Raw genomic sequence first — 19,865 nt, 5'->3', positions numbered from 1 at the left:
GCTCAGGGAACCAACAGAACCATTGGCTAGGGTCACAGGAGGGCAGCCTGGGCAACTCTTCCTACTACCCCCAAAGCAGGCGGCAACTGAGTTTCCAGCAGTAATCGGGTTCTGCAGATGCCTCCAAAGTGGCGGTTGTGCCCACCGGACCCATGTAAATAAATGACCCTGCAAACTCTGGCATCGGTGAGTGCAATGCTGACATAAGAGAGACCAAAAGGTGGCATGAAAGCAGGACCTGAGAGAGACTATAAAACAGCATGAGATCAGGACCTGAGAGAGACCATAAAACAGCACGAGATCAGGACCTGAGAGAGACCATAAAACAGCACGAGATCAGGACCTGAGAGAGACCATAAAACAGCACGAGATCAGGACCTGAGAGAGACCATAAAACAGCACGAGATCAGGACCTGAGAGAGAGCATAAAACAGCACGAGATCAGGACCTGAGAGAGACCATAAAACAGCACGAGATCAGGACCTGAGAGAGATCATAAAACAGCACGAGAGCAGGACCTGAGAAAGATCATAAAACAGCACAAGAGCAGGACCTGAGAGAGACCATAAAACAGTGCAAGAGCAGGACCTGAGAGAGACCATAAAACAGCACGAGAGCTGGACCTGAGAGAGATCATAAAACAGCACGAGATCAGGACCTGAGAAAGATCATAAAACAGCATGAGATCAGGACCTGAGAGAGACCATAAAACAGCACGAGATCAGGACCTGAGAGAGATCATAAAACAGCACGAGATCAGGACCTGAGAGAGATCATTAAACAGCGCGAGAGCAGGACCTGAGAGAGATCATAAAACAGCACGAGAGCAGGACCTGAGAGAGACCGTAAAACAGCACGAGATCAGGACCTGAGAGAGACCATAAAACAGCACGAGATCAGGACCTGAGAGAGACCATAAAACAGCACGAGATCAGGACCTGAGAGAGACCATAAAACATCCGAGAGCAGGACCTGAGAAAGACCATAAAACAGCACCAGAGCAGGACCTGAGAGAGACCATAAAACATCCGAGAGCAGGACCTGAGAAAGATCATAAAACAGCACGAGATCAGGACCTGAGAGAAACCATAAAACAGCACGAGATCAGGACCTGAGAGAGACCATAAAACAGCACGAGATCAGGACCTGAGAGAGACCGTAAAACAGCACGTGATCAGGACCTGAGGGAGATCATAAAACAGCACGAGATCAGGACCTGAGAGAGACCATAAAACAGCACGAGATCAGGACCTGAGAGAGACCATAAAACAGCACGAGATCAGGACCTGAGAGAGACCATAAAACAGCACGAGATCAGGACCTGAGAGAGACCATAAAACAGCACGAGATCAGGACCTGAGAGAGACCATAAAACAGCACGAGATCAGGACCTGAGAGAGACCATAAAACAGCACGAGATCAGGACCTGAGAGAGACCATAAAACAGCACGAGATCAGGACCTGAGAGAGACCATAAAACAGCACGAGATCAGGACCTGAGAGAGACCGTAAAACAGCATGAGCGGTGAGTCTGAAACAGACAGAAAATCAAAAAGTGACATCACAAGACAAGCAGGAGCGGCGGTGGTAAGTTATAGATAAGTATCTAGTTTATTGATTAGTGTTTCTGGTGGTTAGTGTTAAGTAAGTGTAAGTATTTAGTTTATTGGTTAATGTTTTCAGTAGTAGTTAATGTTTTTTTTAGTGGTTAGACTTTCAGTGTTTTTTTTAATTATTCGTTCATGGGATGTGGGCGTCGCTGGCAAGGCTAGCATTTATTGCCCATTCCTAATTGCCCTTGAGAAGTTGGTGGTGAGTCGCCTTCTTGAACCACTGCTTTTAATGTTAGCTAAACAATTAATAGCTTTAAAGCTAAACAAACAGTTTAAATAACTGTTATCTAACATGGCAGGGCAGCTGGGGCCGATTGCCTGCATATCCTGTGCCACATGGGAATTCTAGAACACTTCATGTGTCCTGGAAAACCACATGTGCAGGAAGTACCGCCAACTGCTTGAGCTCGAGCTCAGAGTTTCTGAGCTTGAGGGGCGGTTGGCGTCACTACAGTGCATACGGGAAGCTGAGAGTTTTGTGGCTAGCACGTTTCAGGAGGTGGTCACCCCGCAGCTACTGAGAGTTCAGGTGGAGCGGGAGTAGGTAACCACCAGACAGAATAGGAGGAACAGGCAGGCAGTGTAGGAATCTCCTGGGAGTGTGGCACTCACAAACCGGTCGATTCACTGTTGAATACCAGTGAGGGTATAGACACCTCAGGGGAGTGCAATCAGGAGCAAATCCACGGCACCATGGGAGATTCAACTGCACAGAGGTGTACAAGAAAGTGTAGCAATGCAGTTGTTATAGGGGATTCAATAGTCAGGGGGATAGACAGGCATTTCTGCAACCATCGACGTGAGTCCCGCATGGAGTGTTGCCTCCCTGGTGCCTGGATAAAGGACATCACTAAGATGGTGCAGAACATTTTGAAGGGGGAAGGGGAACAGCTAGAAGTCATGGTCCATGTGGGAACCAAAGATGTAGAAAGGAAAAAGGCTGAGTTTCAGGAGCTAGGGAGGAAGTTAAAAAGCAGGACCTCAAAGGTAGTAATCTCTGGATTACTCCCAATGCCACGTGCTGGTGAGCACAGAAATAGTAGGATAAGACAGGTGGCTGCAGCAATGGTGCAGGAGGGAGGGGTTCAGATTCCTGGGGCATTGGGACCAGTTCTGGGGCAGGAGGGATCTGTTCAAGATGGAAGGATTGAACCTCAACAGAGCTGGGACCAATGTCCTCGCAGGGAGGTTCACTAGTGCTGTGGGGGAGGGTTTAAACTAATTTGGCAAGAGGATGGCCACCAGAATGAATTGGTAGGGAGGAGAAACAAAGTGCACAGAGGACTGGGAGGGACAAGCAGCACTAGGGTAAAGAGTAGTTCAGAAATAGGAGGGATCAGACAGGGGACAAATGTGAGGCAGTCTAAGATGAGATTGGAGTGCATGTCCATAAATGCATGTAGTGAGGTAAATAAGGTTGGTGAGCTGCAGGCACAAGTCGTCACTTGTGACTATGATATAGTGGCAATAACTGAGACCTGGCTCACAGAAGGGGAGGATTAGGTACTTAACATCTCTGGCTACAAGGAAAAATAGGGAAGGAAAGAAGTGGGGGGTGGTGAGTGGCAGTATTGATCAAAGAAACTATTATAGCACTGGAAAGGGATGATGTAGTTGAGGGGTCAATGACAGAATCTATTTGGTTAGAATTAAGGAACAGTAGAGGAACTATTATGCTACTGGGTGTATACTATAGGCCACCAAATAGTGGGAAGGAGATAGAGGAGCAAATTTGCAGGTAAATTACAGAGAGATGCAAGAACTATAGAATGGTGATAATGGGGGACTTCATTTATCCCAATATATACTGGGATAGTAATAGTGTGAAGGGCAAAGAGGGGAGGAATTCCTAACGTGTGTACAAGAGAACTTTCTTGATCAGTGTGTTTCCAGCCTAATGAGGAAGGAAGCAGTGTTGGATCTAGTTCTTGGGAATGAAGTGGGACAAGTGGAGCATGTTTCAGTGGGGGAGCATTTGGGGAACAGTGATCATAATATCATCAGATTTAGAATAGCTATGGAAAAGGACAAAGAACAATCAAGCATAAAAATACTTAACTGGAGGAGGGCTAATTTCAGTGAGATTAAAAATGATCTTGCCCTGGTGGATTGGAATCAAAAATTGTTAAGCCAAACAGTATTTGAACAATGGGAGGCCTTCATGGAGGAGCTGGTTCGGGTACAGAGTAAACACATTCCCATTAGGGGGAAAGGAAGAATAAACTAAGCTAGAGCTCCCTGGATGACTAAAGATATAGCGATTAAAATGAAACAGAAAAAGGAGGCTTATGACAATTGCAAGGTTCATAATACAGTAGAGAACCAGGCTGAACACAGAAAGTACAGAGGAGATCTAAAAAAGGGAATAAGAGAGGCAAAGAAAGACTATGAGAACACATCCCAACTTGGAAATATATCGCCGTTCCTTCATCGTCGCTGGGTCAAAATCCTGGAACTCCCTACCTTACAGCACTGTGGGAGAACCGTCACCACACGGACTGCAGCGGTTCAAGAAAGCGGCTCACCACCACCTTCTCGAGGGCAATTAGGGATGGGCAATAAATGCCGGCCTCGCCAGCGACGCCCACATCCCATGAATGAATAAAAAAAAACATTAGCGGCTAATATAAAAGGGAACCCAAAAGTCTTTTAAAAATATATAAATAGTAAAAGGGTAGTCAAAGGAAGGGTGTGGCCGATTAGGGACAAAAAAGGAAATTTTGTGGAGGCAGAGGGTATGGTTGAGATACTAAGTGAATACATCGCATCAGTCTTCACTAGAGAAGAGGATGCTGCCATTGTAGCAGTAAAGGAAGAGATAGGAGCAATATTGGATAGGATAAAAGTAGATAAAGAGGAGGTACTTAAAAGGTTGGCAGTTCTCAAAGCAAAAAGGCCACCTGGTCCAAATGGAATGCATCATAGATTACTGAGGGAAATAAGGGTCTGGCCACAATTTTCCAATCCTCCTTAGATATGGGCGCAGTGCCAGAGGACTGGAGGATTGCAAATGTTACACCCCTGTTCAAAAAAGGGGAGCGGGATAAACCTGGCAATTACAGGCGAGTCAGCCTAATAATGGTGGTGGGGAAACTTTTAGAGATAATAATCTGGGACAAAATTAATTGGCACTTGGAAAAGTATGGGCTAATAAATGAAAGTCAACACGGATTTGTTAAAGGAAAATCATGTTTGACTAACTTGATTGAGTTCTTTGATGAAGTAACGGAGAGGGTTGATGAGGGTAGTGTGGTTGATGTTGTGAATATGGATTTTCAAAAGGCATTTGATAAAGTACCACATAACAGACTTGTAAGCAAAATTAAAGCCCATGGGATTAAAGGGACAGTGGCAGCGTGGATACAAAATTGGCTAAATGACAGAAAGCAGAGAGTAGTGGTGAACGGTTGTTTTTCAGACTGGAGGGAAGTATCCAGTGGTGTTCCTCAGGGGTCAGTATCAGGACCACAGCTCTCTTTAATATATATTATTGACCTGGACTTGGGGATACAGGGTATAATTTCAAAGTTTGCAGTTGCCACAAAACTCGGGAATGCAATAAACAATGTGGAGGATAGTAATAGATTTCAGGAGGATATAGACAGACTGGTGAAATGGGCAGACACATGGCAGATGAAATTTAATGCAGAGAAGTGCAAAGTGATGTATTTTGGTAGGAAGAATGAGGAGTGGCAATATAAACTAAATGGTACAATTTTAATGGGGGTACAGGAACAGAGGGGTGTATGTACACAAATGTTTATAGGTGGCAGGACAAGTTGAGAAGACTGTTAAAAAAGCATAAGGGATCCTGGGCTTTATTAATAGAGGCGTAGAGTACAAAAGCAAGGAAGCTATGTTAAACTTTTACAAAACACTGGTTAGGCCTCAGCTGCAGTATTGTGTTCAATTCTTGGCATCACATTTTAGGAAGCATGTCAAGGCCTTAGGGAGGGTGCAGAAGAGATTTACTAGAATGGTTTCAGGGATAAGGGACTTCAGTTATGTGGAGAAGCTGGGATTGTTCTCCTCAGAGCAGAGAAAGTTAAGAGGAGATTTGATAGAGGTGTTCAAAATCATGAATGGTTTTGATAGAGTAAATAAGGAGAAACTGTTTCCACTGGCAGAAGGGTCAGTAACCAGAGGACACAGATTTAAGGTGATTGGCAAAAGAACCAGAGGTGACATGAGGAAACATCTTTTTTATGCAGCGAGTTGTTATGATCTGGAATGCACTGTCTGAAAGGGCTGTAGAAGCAGATTCAATAATAGCTTTCAAAAGGGAATTGGATAAATACTTGAATGGAAAAATTTACAGGGCTATGGGGAAAAAGCAGGGAAGTGGGACTAATTGGATAGCTCTTTCTAAGAGCTGGCACTGGCACTGGCACAATGGGCCAAATGGCCTCCTTCTGCACTATAATATATTATGATACCATGAACTGACAGGATAATGACCATCATATTTAATTGCACTGTTTGGGCTGTGATTTTGAAAGGGTAGATACCTTCCCCCATGTCCCTCAGCTCAACAAGAAATGGTTGAGAATAAAATGTTGTAAAATGGATAAGAAATGGCCTGAAGGTGACAAGACTCTGGCCTAGAAATTTGGATGTGCCCATCTTTGGGTGTGCAGTGGAATTGTTGGCTGCGTCTGAGTGGTGAAACCCAAGACACAGCCAACGATATTAGGCCTCAGGCCTCATTTACATCACATGGACGAGCTGCTGAGAGTAATGGACAGCTCGCAGGCAAGGCGCAATTGACGATCTGGCCGCAACCTTCAAGTAAGTGAGGAAAGGGAGGGCGACTGGGTATGGTGGAGAGACTGGGACAGGGAGGTGACTGGGAAGTGGCAGGGGGGAGACCAGGTCAGGAGATAGCAGTGGCGATCAGCGGTGGTTGGGGAATGGGGGTGGGAGGAGATTGGGTCAGGAGGTAGTGGCAGCGATTGGCAGGGGGTGTGGGGGGATGGAAGATCGGGTCAGGAGGTAGTGGTGGCAGTCATGGGATGAGTAGCACACCCGCTCCTCCCGGCTGCACATTCAAGTAAATATTTTTTTTAAAATGTACCTTGTTGGTTGCGGCCTAATAGGTGGTCCCTTTAAGCCCCATTATTCCCTCTCAAGTACCAGTGACCAGGTCATTTAAAGAATAGAGGCAAGTGCCCTCTGTATAGTGGCAGATGAATGTTCTAGGTTTTCTAGGCATCTTTGTCCAAACATATCTGGATCGTTCAGTGGAGTACACTTTTAACCCCATAACAGGTGCAATCTTCATGACAAGGTATTTGGTCTTTTAATTTGCTTGCAAGAATACAATGTGATGACCTGTACCCAATATGTTACATTTGGGTAAAAAGCAAAATATTGTGGATACTGTAATTCTGAAACAAAAACAGCAAATGCTAGAAACATACAGCCGGTCAGTTAGCATCCGTGGAGAGAACGGACAAGTTTACGTTTCGGAAAATATTGGCCCAGATTTTCCTGTCAAAATAATTGTGATGTTAATGGTGCTCTCCGTTATTTATGCGTAAATGCTATAGAAACTTCAGGCCAGGGGCAGATGCGTGGTTAAACTCAATATCCAAAAGTTGCTGTCCGAGTTGGGCCGGTCCTCCATTAGCTTCGCGGAAACGCCATCTCGCTGTCGGCCTCACCATTGAAATGCATTGAATGTCACGAAGTTGCTGTATTTGCATGGTACATACGAACTGAACTTGTACATTTCAGTCTAAATACCCTTTTAACAATGTGATAGGTGTTGATTACTGCTAGTCAACCTCTTTGGCATTGAACATTAACTATTACAAGTGTGGAGTCTCATTCCTTCAGGTTTTAATTGTTGGAGATTTTTAAAAGTTTCTTTTACTTTTAATTTCTGCCTCTTTTTTCTCCCGCTTAATCCAATCTTTCTTTCCCTCTCTTTATTTCTCTTTCTGTACCTGATTTGACTTTGAATTCACCCACTCTAATTTACACTTCCTTCTCAGTCCTTGCGCTGTTAATTTCACAATCCTTCAATCTGATTGGTTAAGGAGATACCCTGATGCTTGCCCTGCTCGCTCAGATCCCAGATGCCCTGTTTCTCTCACTGCGACGTTATCAGCTCGCACTTTCAGCAACTTTGTGGGCAAAAATGTTTTGAGCTGAAGGGTGCAGAAGCAAGTCTAACTAACAGCAGACACCATTAGATGCCCTGCTACAGCAAAATCTGGCCCATTTCATTTCAGCTTTGCCCTTTTTCTAGTAAAACAAATCTATTTATACATTAGGGATGCAAAAGTGATTGGTAAAAAAGCAATGATCTAACCAGACTGGCTTGCCCAAGCTCCCTTGCTTCTCTTTCTACAGGTAGTGCAGTGGTAAGGCAAAAATATTGTTAAAAGTATTTTTTGAAACATTTGTCGGTACAACCTTTGCATACTCTCACAGTGGATATGCGTATGGCACAGTTGTATGTATCATTATTAAAAAGACTACTTTTGAGAGTTTAAATTGAATGATCGCTATACGAGAGCATCTGTATTAAGTTTTATTGGAACCATTGAAGGGCATGGAGTACAGTAGCATCCAGTCTGGGGCAGAGATTCAAGTCCACAAGGAATACTAGTGACAAAACTTTACACACCCATTTTCCCACTTGTGGATCTCTCCCCTGTACAATGTTATCACCTGAATCTCTGTCCCTTATGTGCTGAAATTCATATACATATCTAGTCATCACTTGTTGATCCAGGACTGCTGGAGCACGCATCGGCCAGTGAGATATCTGTGACCTGCCCATTAATATCCCGATGACATTTCTCGAAGCCTTTCTGTGCTCCCAGCAACCATCAGGGTTGAACTTGTGTAGCATTTGTCCTTGTTACAGTATCTCTGGCTCCACCTGGTTGAATCACCTAATATACAAAAAGGTCAATATGAGTTTTGAAAACCTCAAGTGTACTTTTAAAAATTCAGAAATGAATGATTCAATATTGCCAAAGTCAGATTATTGCAAACAATGAAATGTGGTTATTTTAAGAAAACCAGTGACATAACAACAAATCCTTTGAAACGAATGAAGCTGGGGTTATTTGTTTTTTTACACAGAAATAGGCTAGACTTTCCTTTTCCACGAAACAGTGAGAGTCCCTTGAAATAAGCAAGAATTGACAAATGTCATGAAGTATTAATTCCTTGAGCACTGAAGAGGTTATGAAGCACAAGAGGAGAACCATAATAAGCCTGTTAGGGAAACAACATGTGAAGCAGAAAGCAATGTGATTAAGCACACTCCTGCTGAGGAAATTAGAGTTTAAACGAGGCTACGGGGATCCACTCTTGTTCCTCCACCCCCACCTTATCTTCCAAAAGTTTCTGTTGGGGCAGATTTAATTCAACAGGGCCCTCAGGTGGTGGGATTCTAGAAGTTAAACCCAGATCTGGTCTGGAAATTAGACAATCAGGAGAAGGAGGCTGTATGCCCACTAGTGTCGTGTGTGAGGACAACCAGGAATATTTCTTGAATTCATTGGTCACAAAGAAATTATTATTAATTTCAAGTCTGTGTGAGCATATCTCAATTCTGCTACTAAACATGCGCATGTTTGTACATTATATCTGGTGTAGGGAATTTCCATCGCACTTCCCTCGAAATTTGGCAGTGCACTGGCAGAAAGTCCAAGGAAATTCAGGGCTCTTGTTTTCTTCATTAAAAAATGTTTTCTGTGTTTGCACATTTATATCGGGTTTAAATGTACCATATTGAGTGTACATTATTTTACAAGTAAGATGCTTTCAGAATTGTCAGATCTTATACATAAAATACATGTTGTTACTGTTAGAAGATGACATCAGAACAATTTAAATATTACATCCATTTGTTACAACTTTGCAAGCCATCGTTTGTACACTGTTACACAGGATAGATTCTGTGGTTATAGAGTATTTCACATTCCTGCTTGGAACAACTAACCTGCATTACACTCTTCACTCAGTTGAATAAGCAACACTTCCATACAGAGTGGGTGGTGCAAACACTTTTAAGATGAGCTTCTCACCTGCTCCTGAACTATGATCATTCCCTTCCTTCCTTGTCCCTTGGCAGTTCCTCTAAGGGCTTCACTGAGATCAAAGAATCATAGGTGTGAACTGATGATCCACCTCAGGATGCTACAGGAAAAGAGAAACCTGGAGACAAGCAGATTTGAGAGGTTCACTGATGGACAAACCTCTTTGTGGTTTCCCTTTAACTATCCTTTTGATCCTTCGCCCTTTTCTGTCTTTGTTTCACTGAACCTATTTAATAACACACAATTAACATGTTTATACTTACCACTTTTTTGGGAGAGAAAGTACGGAAAGACACGGTGATGATTGGGAGACTCTCCATTTTGTGTATCTGCTATACCCCATCTCATAAGAATATAAGAAATAGGAGCAGGAGTAGGCCACATGGCCCTTCGAGCCCTGCTCCGCCATTCAATAAGAACATGGCTGATCTTCAACCTCAATTCCACTTTCCCCTTTCCCCATATCCCTTGATTCCCTTAGTGTCCAAATATCCATTGATCTCAGTCTTGAATATACTCAACGACTCAGCATCCACAGTCCTCTGGGGTAGAGAATTCCAAAGATTCACAACTCTCTGAGTGAAGAAATTTTTCCTCATCTTGGTCCTAAATGGCCGGCCCCTTATCTTGAGTCTATGATCTCTAGTTCTAGACTCTCTAGCCAGGGGAAACATCCTCTCAGCATCTACCCAGTCAAGCCTTCTAAGGATCTTATATGTTTCAATGAGATCACCTCTCAGTCTTCTAAATTCCAGAGAATATAGGCCCATTTTACTCAATCTCTCCTCATAGGACAACCCTGACATCCCAGGAATCAATCTAGTGAACCTTCGTTGCACCCCCTCTAAGGCAAGTATATCCTTCCTTAGGTAAGGAGACCAAAACTGTACACAGTACTCCAGGTGTGATCTCACTAGAGCCCTATATAATTGCAACAAGACCTCCTTACTCTTAACTCCCTTGCAATAAAGGCTAACATACCATTTTTCTTTCTAATTGTTTGCTGTACCTGCATGTTAAATTTCTGTGATTCATGTACAAGGAACCCAAATCCCTCTGAATACCAACATTTCTTCATCTCTTACCTTTTAAAAAATATTCTGCTTTTCTATTCTTCCAACCAAAGTGGATAATTTCACATTTCCCCAAGTTATACTCCATTTGCCACCTTCTCGCCCACTTACTTAACCTGTCTATGTCCCTTTGCAGCCTCTTTGCATCCTCTTCACAGCCTATTTTCCCACCTATCTTTGTATCATCAGCAAACTTGGATACATTACACTCGATCCCCTCATCTAAGTCATTGATTATAGATTGTAAATGGCTGAGGCCCAAGCACTGATCCTTGCAGCACCCCACTAGTTACAACCTGCCAACCCAAAAATGATCTGTTTATTCCTACTCTCTGTTTTCTGTCCGTTAACCAATCCTCAATCCACGCTAATATATTACTGCCAATCCCATGAGCCCTAATATTGTGTAACAACCTCTTGTGTGGCACCTTATCAAATGCCTTTTGCAAATCCAAATATACTGCACTCACTGTTTCCCCCTTATCTACCATGCTAGTTACACCCTCAAAAAACTCTTAATAGATTTGTCAAACATGATTTCCCTTTCATAAAACTGTGTTGACTCTTTCTAATCATATTATGATTTTCTAAGTGCCCTGTTACTAGATCCTTAATAATAGATTCTAGCATTTACCCTACTACTGATATCAGGCTAATCGGTCTATAGTTCCCTGTTTTCTCTCTCCTTCCTTTTTTGAATAGCGGGGTTACATTTGCTACCTTCTAATCCATGGGGACCGTTCTAGAATGTAGGGAATTCTGGAAGATCAAAACCAATGCATCCACTATCTCTGCAGCCACCTCTTTTAAAACCCTAGCATGTAAGCCATCAGGTCCAGGGGATTTGGTGGCTTTTAGTCCCATTAATTTCTCCAGTACTTTTTCTTTACTAACCTTAATTACTTTAAGTTCCTCACACTCATTAGACCCTTGATTCCCCACTATTTCCGTATGTTTTTTGTGTCTTCTACTGTGAAGACAGATGCAAAATATTTGTTTAACATCTTCGGCATTTCCTTATTCCCCATTATAATTTTTCCTGTCGCAGTCTCTAAGGGACCCACATTTACTTTCGCTAATCTCTTCCTTTTTACATACTCTTAGAAACTCTTACAATCTGTTTTTATATTTCTTGCTAGTTTACTCTCATATTCAATTTTCTCCCTCATTATCAATTTCTAGGTCGTCCTTTGCTGATTTTTAAAACCTTCTCAATCCTCAGGCTTACTACTCTTTTTGGCAACATTGTAAGCCTCTTCTTTTAATCTAATACTATCTTTAACTTCTCTGGTTAGCCACGCTTGGATCATTTTTCCTGTGGAGTTTTTATTCTTTAAGGGAATGTATATCTGTTGAGAATTATAAATTATTTCTTTAAATGTTCACTATTGCATATCTACTGTCATATCTTTTAATCTAATTTCCCAATCTACCTTAGCCAACTCACCCCTCATACCTACGTAATTGGCTTTGTTTAAATTTAAGACCCTAGTTTCGAACTTAACTACATCACTCTCAAACTCAATATGAAATTCTATCATATTATGATCACTCTTCCCCAGAGGATCCTTAACTATAAGATTACTAATTAACCCTGTCTCATTGTACAATACTAGATCTAAAATAGCCTGTTCCCTAGTTTGTTCCTCAACATATTGTTCTAGAAAACTGTCTCGAATGCATTCCATGAACTCATCCTCTAAACTACTTTTGCCAATTTGGATTGCCCAGTCTATATGAAGATTAAAGTCCCCCACGATTATTGCATTACCTTTGTTACAAGCTCCTCTAATTTCCTGATTCATACTCTGTCCAACACTATAACCACTGTTAGGGGGCCAATAAACTGCTCCCACCAGTGTTTTCTGCCCCTTGTTATTTCTTAGCTCCACCCATACTGCTTCTACCTCCTGATTTTCTGAGCTAAGATCCTTTCTCGCTACTGTCTTTATCTCATCCATTATTATCAGGGTTACCACCCCCCCTCCCCCCCCCCCCCCGCTTTTCCATTTTGTATGTCTTTTCTAAAAGTCTAATACCCTGGAATATTTAGTTACCAATTTTGGTCACCCTGCAACCACATCTCAGTGATGGCTACTATTTTCGGGTGGATGCGGTGAGGATGTTCCCAAGGATGGGTGAAATTAGAACTAGGGGGCATAATCTTAGAATAAGGGTCTGCTCTTTCAAAACTGAGAGGAGGAGAAACTTCTTCACTCAGAGGGTAGTAGGTCTGTGGAATTTGCTGCTCCAGGAAGCTGTGGAAGCTACATCATTAAATAAATTTAAAACAGAAATAGACAGTTTCCTAGAAGTAAAGGGAATTAGGGGTTACAGGGAGCGGGCAGGAAATTGGACATGAATTTAAGTTTGAGGTTAGGATCAGATCAGCCATGATCTTATTGAATGGCGGAGCAGGCTCGAGGGGCCGATTGGCCTACTCCTGCTCCTATTTCTTATGTTCTTATGTACTAGATCAAACCCATTTATCTCTATTTGTGCCATTAATTCATCTATCTTATTATGAATGCTTTGTGCATTCAGATACAGTGCCTTTAATTTTAACTTAACAGCCAAATAAACCGATGAATATAGCAGAGGGCAGGAGAAGCAGAAACATAGATATTAAACCCTTTAAAATGAATGAAACTGGGTTGTTTTTGCACTGAAACACACTAAATAGTCACATTAGAGAGGCACCATTGTTTCTTGTTGACAACAGTCTAGTATTGACATGCTCAAGGCAGAGTATGTGCTAAATATTCCGGTGATGAAACCTTGTTGCAGAGGACCAGTAAACAAGCCAAAACTGTCAGTTTTATTAACCTTAGTAATAAAAATAAGAAGTGAACTTATGATTGCAACCTTCTCTCTTTTTTAATATAGTTTTTAGGTTTTTGTTTGACGAGAAGTGCGGCTACAACAGTGATCACCTGATCTTAAGCAAACAGAGAGACTCCGTGGAGAGTGTGGCTGGGCTTCCTCTGTTACTAGGTGCAGAGCGGATTGTGGTCGGAAGTTATGTGTCTCTGGACTTCATCACTGGGGACACAGGAATAACAAAAGGGAAATACTACTGGGCCTTCAAGGTGGAGCCCTCCTCATACCTGGTTAAAGTAGGCGTGGTATCCGACGCAAAGCTGCAGGAGTGGTTTCACAGTCCACGGGATATCAACAGTCCCAGGTTTGTAACATGTTACCTAGTCAATCTATGTGCATGACATTGCTTTTACATCCATTTACATGCATATGTTCAACCCTTGCTTTTCTGGCAAGGGTTGTGTATATGAGGGGTTGAGCATACACACCTGGAATTTCCATGGGCGTTCTCCCGATCTCTCGCCGTGACTTTGGTGGAACCCCTGGAGAAACGGAGCAAATGGCAAAGCATGGCCATTTACGCCGTTTCTCTGGGGGTTACACCAAAGTTACAGTGGGGGATCTGTAGAACCCCATGGAAATTCTTGATGATTTTTATTCAGTAAATGTTGCTGATGAAGTTTGTGAAATAATTCCTTTTTTCAGTTTTTGTGATCATGAAGGTGAGGGATTTGTAACTGGAAAATAAAACATTTCCCATTTTGGGAACCCAGTGTCAACATCAAGCACTCACAGGTCAGGTATAGCACGGGTTAGAAACAGATTAAAGTTCCTCTACTCTGCCCCTACAATGTGCCTCAGCTGTAACCTGAAACAATCTGGCCATTGGATTCCTTGCACCATCCATCTTTGTGGCCTCTCTGAGTGAAATTGCCAATTTAATGCCAAATTAGCATTAATTTTGGTGATGACCCATGCTCATTGGGAACAGGGTGAAACTACTGAATTCATTTTACAATTTCGCGCTGTACCGAGGTCCAGTGATAAGGGCAGTGGGAGGGCGGGGCGGGGGGGGGAAGAGATGATTGGGAGGGGGCGAGGGCAGGCCAATAGCGGCCCAGAGTTATTTTGTGGAGCCAGGAGGAGCACTCCTTCTCATTCCGAATCCACAAAATACAAACATTTTCAAAATGTTGGGGCCTTTTTCACATTTACAGACTAAAACTAGTCAGATTTATTTGCAAATTGAATAATAGACAGAAGCAGCAGGATACTGAGAGTAATGTACTTGAACACAATAAATACAGAATCAGCCCACAGGGGGTCAAAATACCTATTTTAGAACATATTTCTTCCACAGTTAGAAAAAGACACACTCCTTTCATCGACATTAATCAAGTGATGTGATGCATGGATAATAGAAATTTTTAGTACACCCATGGGTTCAGATTTCCATCCAAAACTAAAAGTGGGAACAATCTGCTCTGTGACTTATGCCATGGGAATTATTTAATGCTCTAATGCTGTATGCCATATAGTATTATGGAGTCAACAAATGAACTGGGAATCTAAGGTCTCATACCTTGGAGGTGGGATGTTAACACCCATATATCACCATCATCCTTCGAACATTCCCCTTAATGGTTCAGCAATCAGAAAAATTAAATTTGTCCATTCCATTGTCCGTCAATCTGTACACATTAACATTTCAAATAGTCTGTTGTTCATATCTGCCAATAATTGTTACCATAACTGTCTGATTGGCATGAACTGGAGTTCTAATAGATTATTCATTATCCTTCAGAGAACCAGTGATTTGATTAGCTTGGGTTCAAAGATTACTGGAGCTCCAGCCCAGAAACCCAGTCAGTTTTCCCCCAGGTTCAGTTTTGGCAAAGAGGAAGTTTTCTAACTATATTGAAAACCGTCTGAAATAAGCGCACAAATTCCCCTATTTGTCACAGGGTGAAAATATTGCTTTTGTCAAACAGATATCAGAAAAATAAAAAATAATTCCAGCTGAAAATTCCTGCGCGCTACACATCTGAATTTCTGATATATGCTCCCATTGGCCAAGTTCACAGGAGTGTTGCTTATAAAATCATTCATCTTATGTTTATTCAAAAGCTTGGAAATTGCCGTTGGTGATATTAATGGATGAATTTAATTTGTGTGATATTCCTCTGTTACTTTAACGCAGGCATTAATAAGACTGCTTCTGTGCCTATTATGGGGTTCAGTGGTTCATTCAGTATAATTTTTGCAGTTTTTTTCTGATTCATTTGTGGTAGTTATGAGGCATTCTAATGCAACTGAACGCCACGATTTTATTATGAATAAATCCTGCAATTGCACTAACAAAAGGAATAATAAAAATGACCTCTTTAATATACAGTAAGTGCACCAAGTGAAAATTAAACCATTTTGTGCTGATTGGAAAGGTTTCATTTTTTCTTTTTCTTTAAATAATATTACAGGAAAAGTTATTGAATATCATAAAGTTCAATGAAAAGCGTAGAACCTACTTGACCTTGACTCCCTGGGAGTGAAATTAGTCTTCAGTGAAAGCATGGACGAGCGATAGTGAATCTGCAGCCCATTTTACATCCCGCCTGATTTTCTTTACTGTTGACTTCAGTGGAAAAGAAAATCTGGGGCAGTGTAAAATGGGCTGCCAATTCACTATTGCCCATTCCGCGTTCTCACTGAAGATTAATTTCATTGCACCACCCCCCGTGGACAACCCATGGGCATGATTTTAGCCTGGAAAAATGGGTGGGTTGGGGACACAATCAAAAAAATCTAAAACCCGCCGCCAACCCCCCTCCATCCCGCCCATTTCTGGTTTTCACGAGGGCGGGACGAGGGTCGTGCATTAAAAGCTTTTAAGGAGGCTGCAGGCCTCCATTTTCAAAGCTTTTTTGATTTTAGTCTCTGGGGTCCAGGATTCCCGGGCTTTCTCTTTCACACCACGTGGGAGGAAGCAAGAAGGCCCAAAACTGCAAGTAAGTGCCTTTATAAAAACAGCTTTTGGGTCCGGAGGAGCAGGAGTGCTTCCCCCGGGACCAACAAGCCTACCTACAGTGCCCCCCAACCACGATTTCCGAACCCTCCCACCACAATCTCCAACCCCTCCCACCACGATCTCCGACCCCTCCCACCACGATCTCCGACCCCTCCCACCACGATCTGCGACCCCTCCCACCACGATCTGCGACCCTCCCCACCACAATCTCCGACCCCCCCCACTACGATCTCCGACCCTCCCCATCGCGATCTCCAACCCTCCCCCCTCGATCTCCAACCCTCCCCCCCTCGATCTCTGACCCTCCCCCCTTGATCTCCGACCCCATCCCCACAATCTCCAACCCCAACCCCACAATCTCCGACCCCGCACCTACGATCTCCGAACCCCCAGGATCGCCGACCTCCTCTACAATCTCCGACCCTGTGATGACCTCCGACCCTCCCCAATGATTGAACCCCCTCTGAAGACTGATCCCGCAGTGACCCCCGACCCCCCCCCCCCCCGGTGAACCCCGACGCCCCCCCCCAAATCTAGCACTAATCTGATTACATCCTCTTCCTGGCTCTTCTCTTGTCCAATTGAGAGGCAGCCTGTCAATCAGGCTGGCCTGTCGGGCGGGAAACCAGCAAAAAAGAAAAAATCATAGTCCTTAAGTCAAAATCGTAGGGACGTCCGGGAAACCCGTACCTTCGGCAGCATGGCTCTCATTGTACGCTTGCTGTGCACGTGTGCGACCGTTCTAGACCGGAGTCATGTGCCACCTCATGAGGGGATAACCCTTGTCACCCAGTAGCCTGCCTTTGACTTGCCGTGCTGGTTGAAATATAGGTGGCACACTGAACTGCCGCAGAATAAGGAATCATGACTGTTGCCAGGATAGCGGGCATTGACCTGCATGATGCACTGTGCTGAGGGAGTGGAATCCCTTTCATTTCATGAATATGGACAAGTTCAGATGTGGAGCACGTATGGCCATACGCGTGCAGTCAATGTCACCCTGCACCATGGGGAAGCCTGCAATTCGAGCAAACCCTTGTGCTTGCTCATGCTGTTTGTCCCTGTCAAGAGGGAACATGATGAATCTGTTTCTGAGTGTGTACAAAGCCTCAGTGACCTCCCTTATCCAGCAGTGCATTACAAACTGCAAGATGTTGCTTATATCTCCAGCAGCAGCCTGAAAGGAGCCAGAGCTGTAAAAATTAAGTGCCACGGTTACCTTGACAGCCACAGGCAATGCTGTTCTTGTCCTGCTCCAAGGCGGCAGTTGTGGCTGCAGCAGTTGACAAATCTCATTCACGACCTCTTTTGTGAACCGCAGCCGTTGGATACGCTGGTTGTTGCTGAAGTTGAGGTAAAAGAATTGGTCCCTAAAGGCCCTCATTGGATATGGCCTCCTGCTGACTGCCCTGCTCCCCCTCCTCCTCCTCCTCTTCTAGCAGCTTGTCCTGCTCTGTGTGGCCTCTCTTCATTCTCCCAGTCATGTTCAATTCCCAGAGGGAGCCCGAGCAGGTCACCCATGTCTGGAAGCAACTTTGTTCAGCGCACTATTTTAAATGCCACTAACAGTACTGCAAGACCAGCCAGACCACTCTCTATAGAATATTGCAACTTTCTCCAAGTATAGGAAACTTCCACAAACACTCACAATTGTCCCAGCAGCCAGAATAACTAATCTAGCAACTAACCTGTAACTCCTGCATCCTCCCTTTAAATAGTGCTGGTGGGGTTCCTTCATGCCCTTTATGTCCTGTTCAGCTGTGCGAGGTTAGGACAGTGTGTTGGCTGGAGTGGGGAGTTTGAAAATGCCGCTGGCTGCTTCAAATCAGCGTTGCACACTGATTAACATCATTATCTCCCTACTTTATATGCTTCCAGCGTTCATTAGGTGTGCGTGCCACCTTTACCAAGATGGCGTCCTGTGCACATCACGCAAAAGTGTGCATGTGCATCATTTTCGGGACTTAGGTGTCCGTGTAGCACCTACAAAACGGGCACTAAACAGCCCAATTTAGCCCTGTAGTGTATGGATAAATTTTGTATTTGATTTGTGAAGAATCAAAAGGTAGTTTACACAAATCAAACTCCATGAGTGTTTCATTATATGTTTCAGCCCACTTAATCCAAAGATATATATTTGTTTTAGGGGGAGGAGCAGGGGTGAGATGATCTTTCTGTTGGGAAATAATTACTTACCTGACTACTAACCTTGCGGTAGATCTTGACTTTGTGCGATAGTGTAAGATGGGTGATAGCAAATCGGCAGCCCGTTTGACATCGCTCTTGAGTTTTAGCTGCTTTACACTATCGCAAAAGTTCAAAATCTACCCCCTTGTCTTGTGGAACATGTGGTGTTGTTGACTTGGTTTGATGTGGGGCAGAGCCGTTGGTGTCCTGAGTGCATTGGTTTTACAAGAACACCCATGGCACACAGGCTGCAATGCAGCACCAAATGTTTTATGAATTATGCTGGACTGTTCAAAGCTGCAGCCAGCCAATTGTGTAAATGACGTTAGCATTCATCCTCCTAATTAGAACTTAACATTTTTAAAAATGGCTATACGACAGGGGCTCCTTGATAGTATGGAATCCTAGTGCATCATCAGACTTTCAATTTTTGACAAGTTCCGGTGTAACAATCAATGAAAGGTTATTAAGTGAGGTTTTTTTTAAGTGTTTTGATTAACATTGCACAGCACAGTAGTCTGACACATGGAAATACTTTCCACCTGTATCAAGCCATTCTGTAGAAATAGTTCAAAATGTCAACAACTTATGGTCCAGATCACTACTAAAATGAACGTGACAATTGCCATCACCCACACTATTATACTGAATTCAATGGCCATTGTCTTTTCGAATTGCTGCACAGATGGAACATTAAAGTAAAATACATCACATCTTGTCAATTATTAGTACTGTAGCCTTTACTAATGCTGACCTAGAATTTGACCCAGTGAAATATAGAGTTGGATGAAAAAAGAAACAATCAAAAACATGGTCCAAAACTGTTGAGGCTTGAAGGGGATAACAAGTGTAAGGAGGTAATGTTAGAATTATGAATGCACTGTTAGGGTAAATATAAGTCTACTATCTGAAATGTACAAAGTATACATTAACGGCAGCTTGTAGCTGTAACACTTACCTTCACTGACCGCGTGTGGTCATTAAACTTTGTCCTGCACTGGAGAGGGGTCCTAGGGGTTAGGGATTTGCCACTCACTATCTGTACCACTTCCTTTCTATACTGGCTGCTGTAGTATCATTTCTCTTG

At 43.2% G+C, this 19,865-nt stretch overlaps 1 protein-coding gene across 2 annotated transcripts in view; it reads left to right on the top strand.

Annotated features, from left to right (window-relative positions):
• Positions 1-19,865, top strand: part of trim36 (tripartite motif containing 36) — a 96,122-nt gene that overhangs the window by 72,240 nt on the left and 4,017 nt on the right. For both annotated transcript variants that reach the window (XM_067982972.1, XM_067982971.1), the window contains exon 9: positions 13,633-13,930. In XM_067982972.1, coding sequence (XP_067839073.1) covers positions 13,633-13,930 — 298 coding nt within the window. The remainder of the gene's footprint in view (positions 1-13,632; positions 13,931-19,865) is intronic.

Source organism: Heptranchias perlo, chromosome 4 (assembly GCF_035084215.1).
Source record: "Heptranchias perlo isolate sHepPer1 chromosome 4, sHepPer1.hap1, whole genome shotgun sequence".
Taxonomy (NCBI): domain Eukaryota; kingdom Metazoa; phylum Chordata; class Chondrichthyes; order Hexanchiformes; family Hexanchidae; genus Heptranchias; species Heptranchias perlo.
The sequence above is the reverse complement of the archived record's forward strand: the minus strand, read 5'-3'. Positions and strand labels throughout refer to the sequence as shown.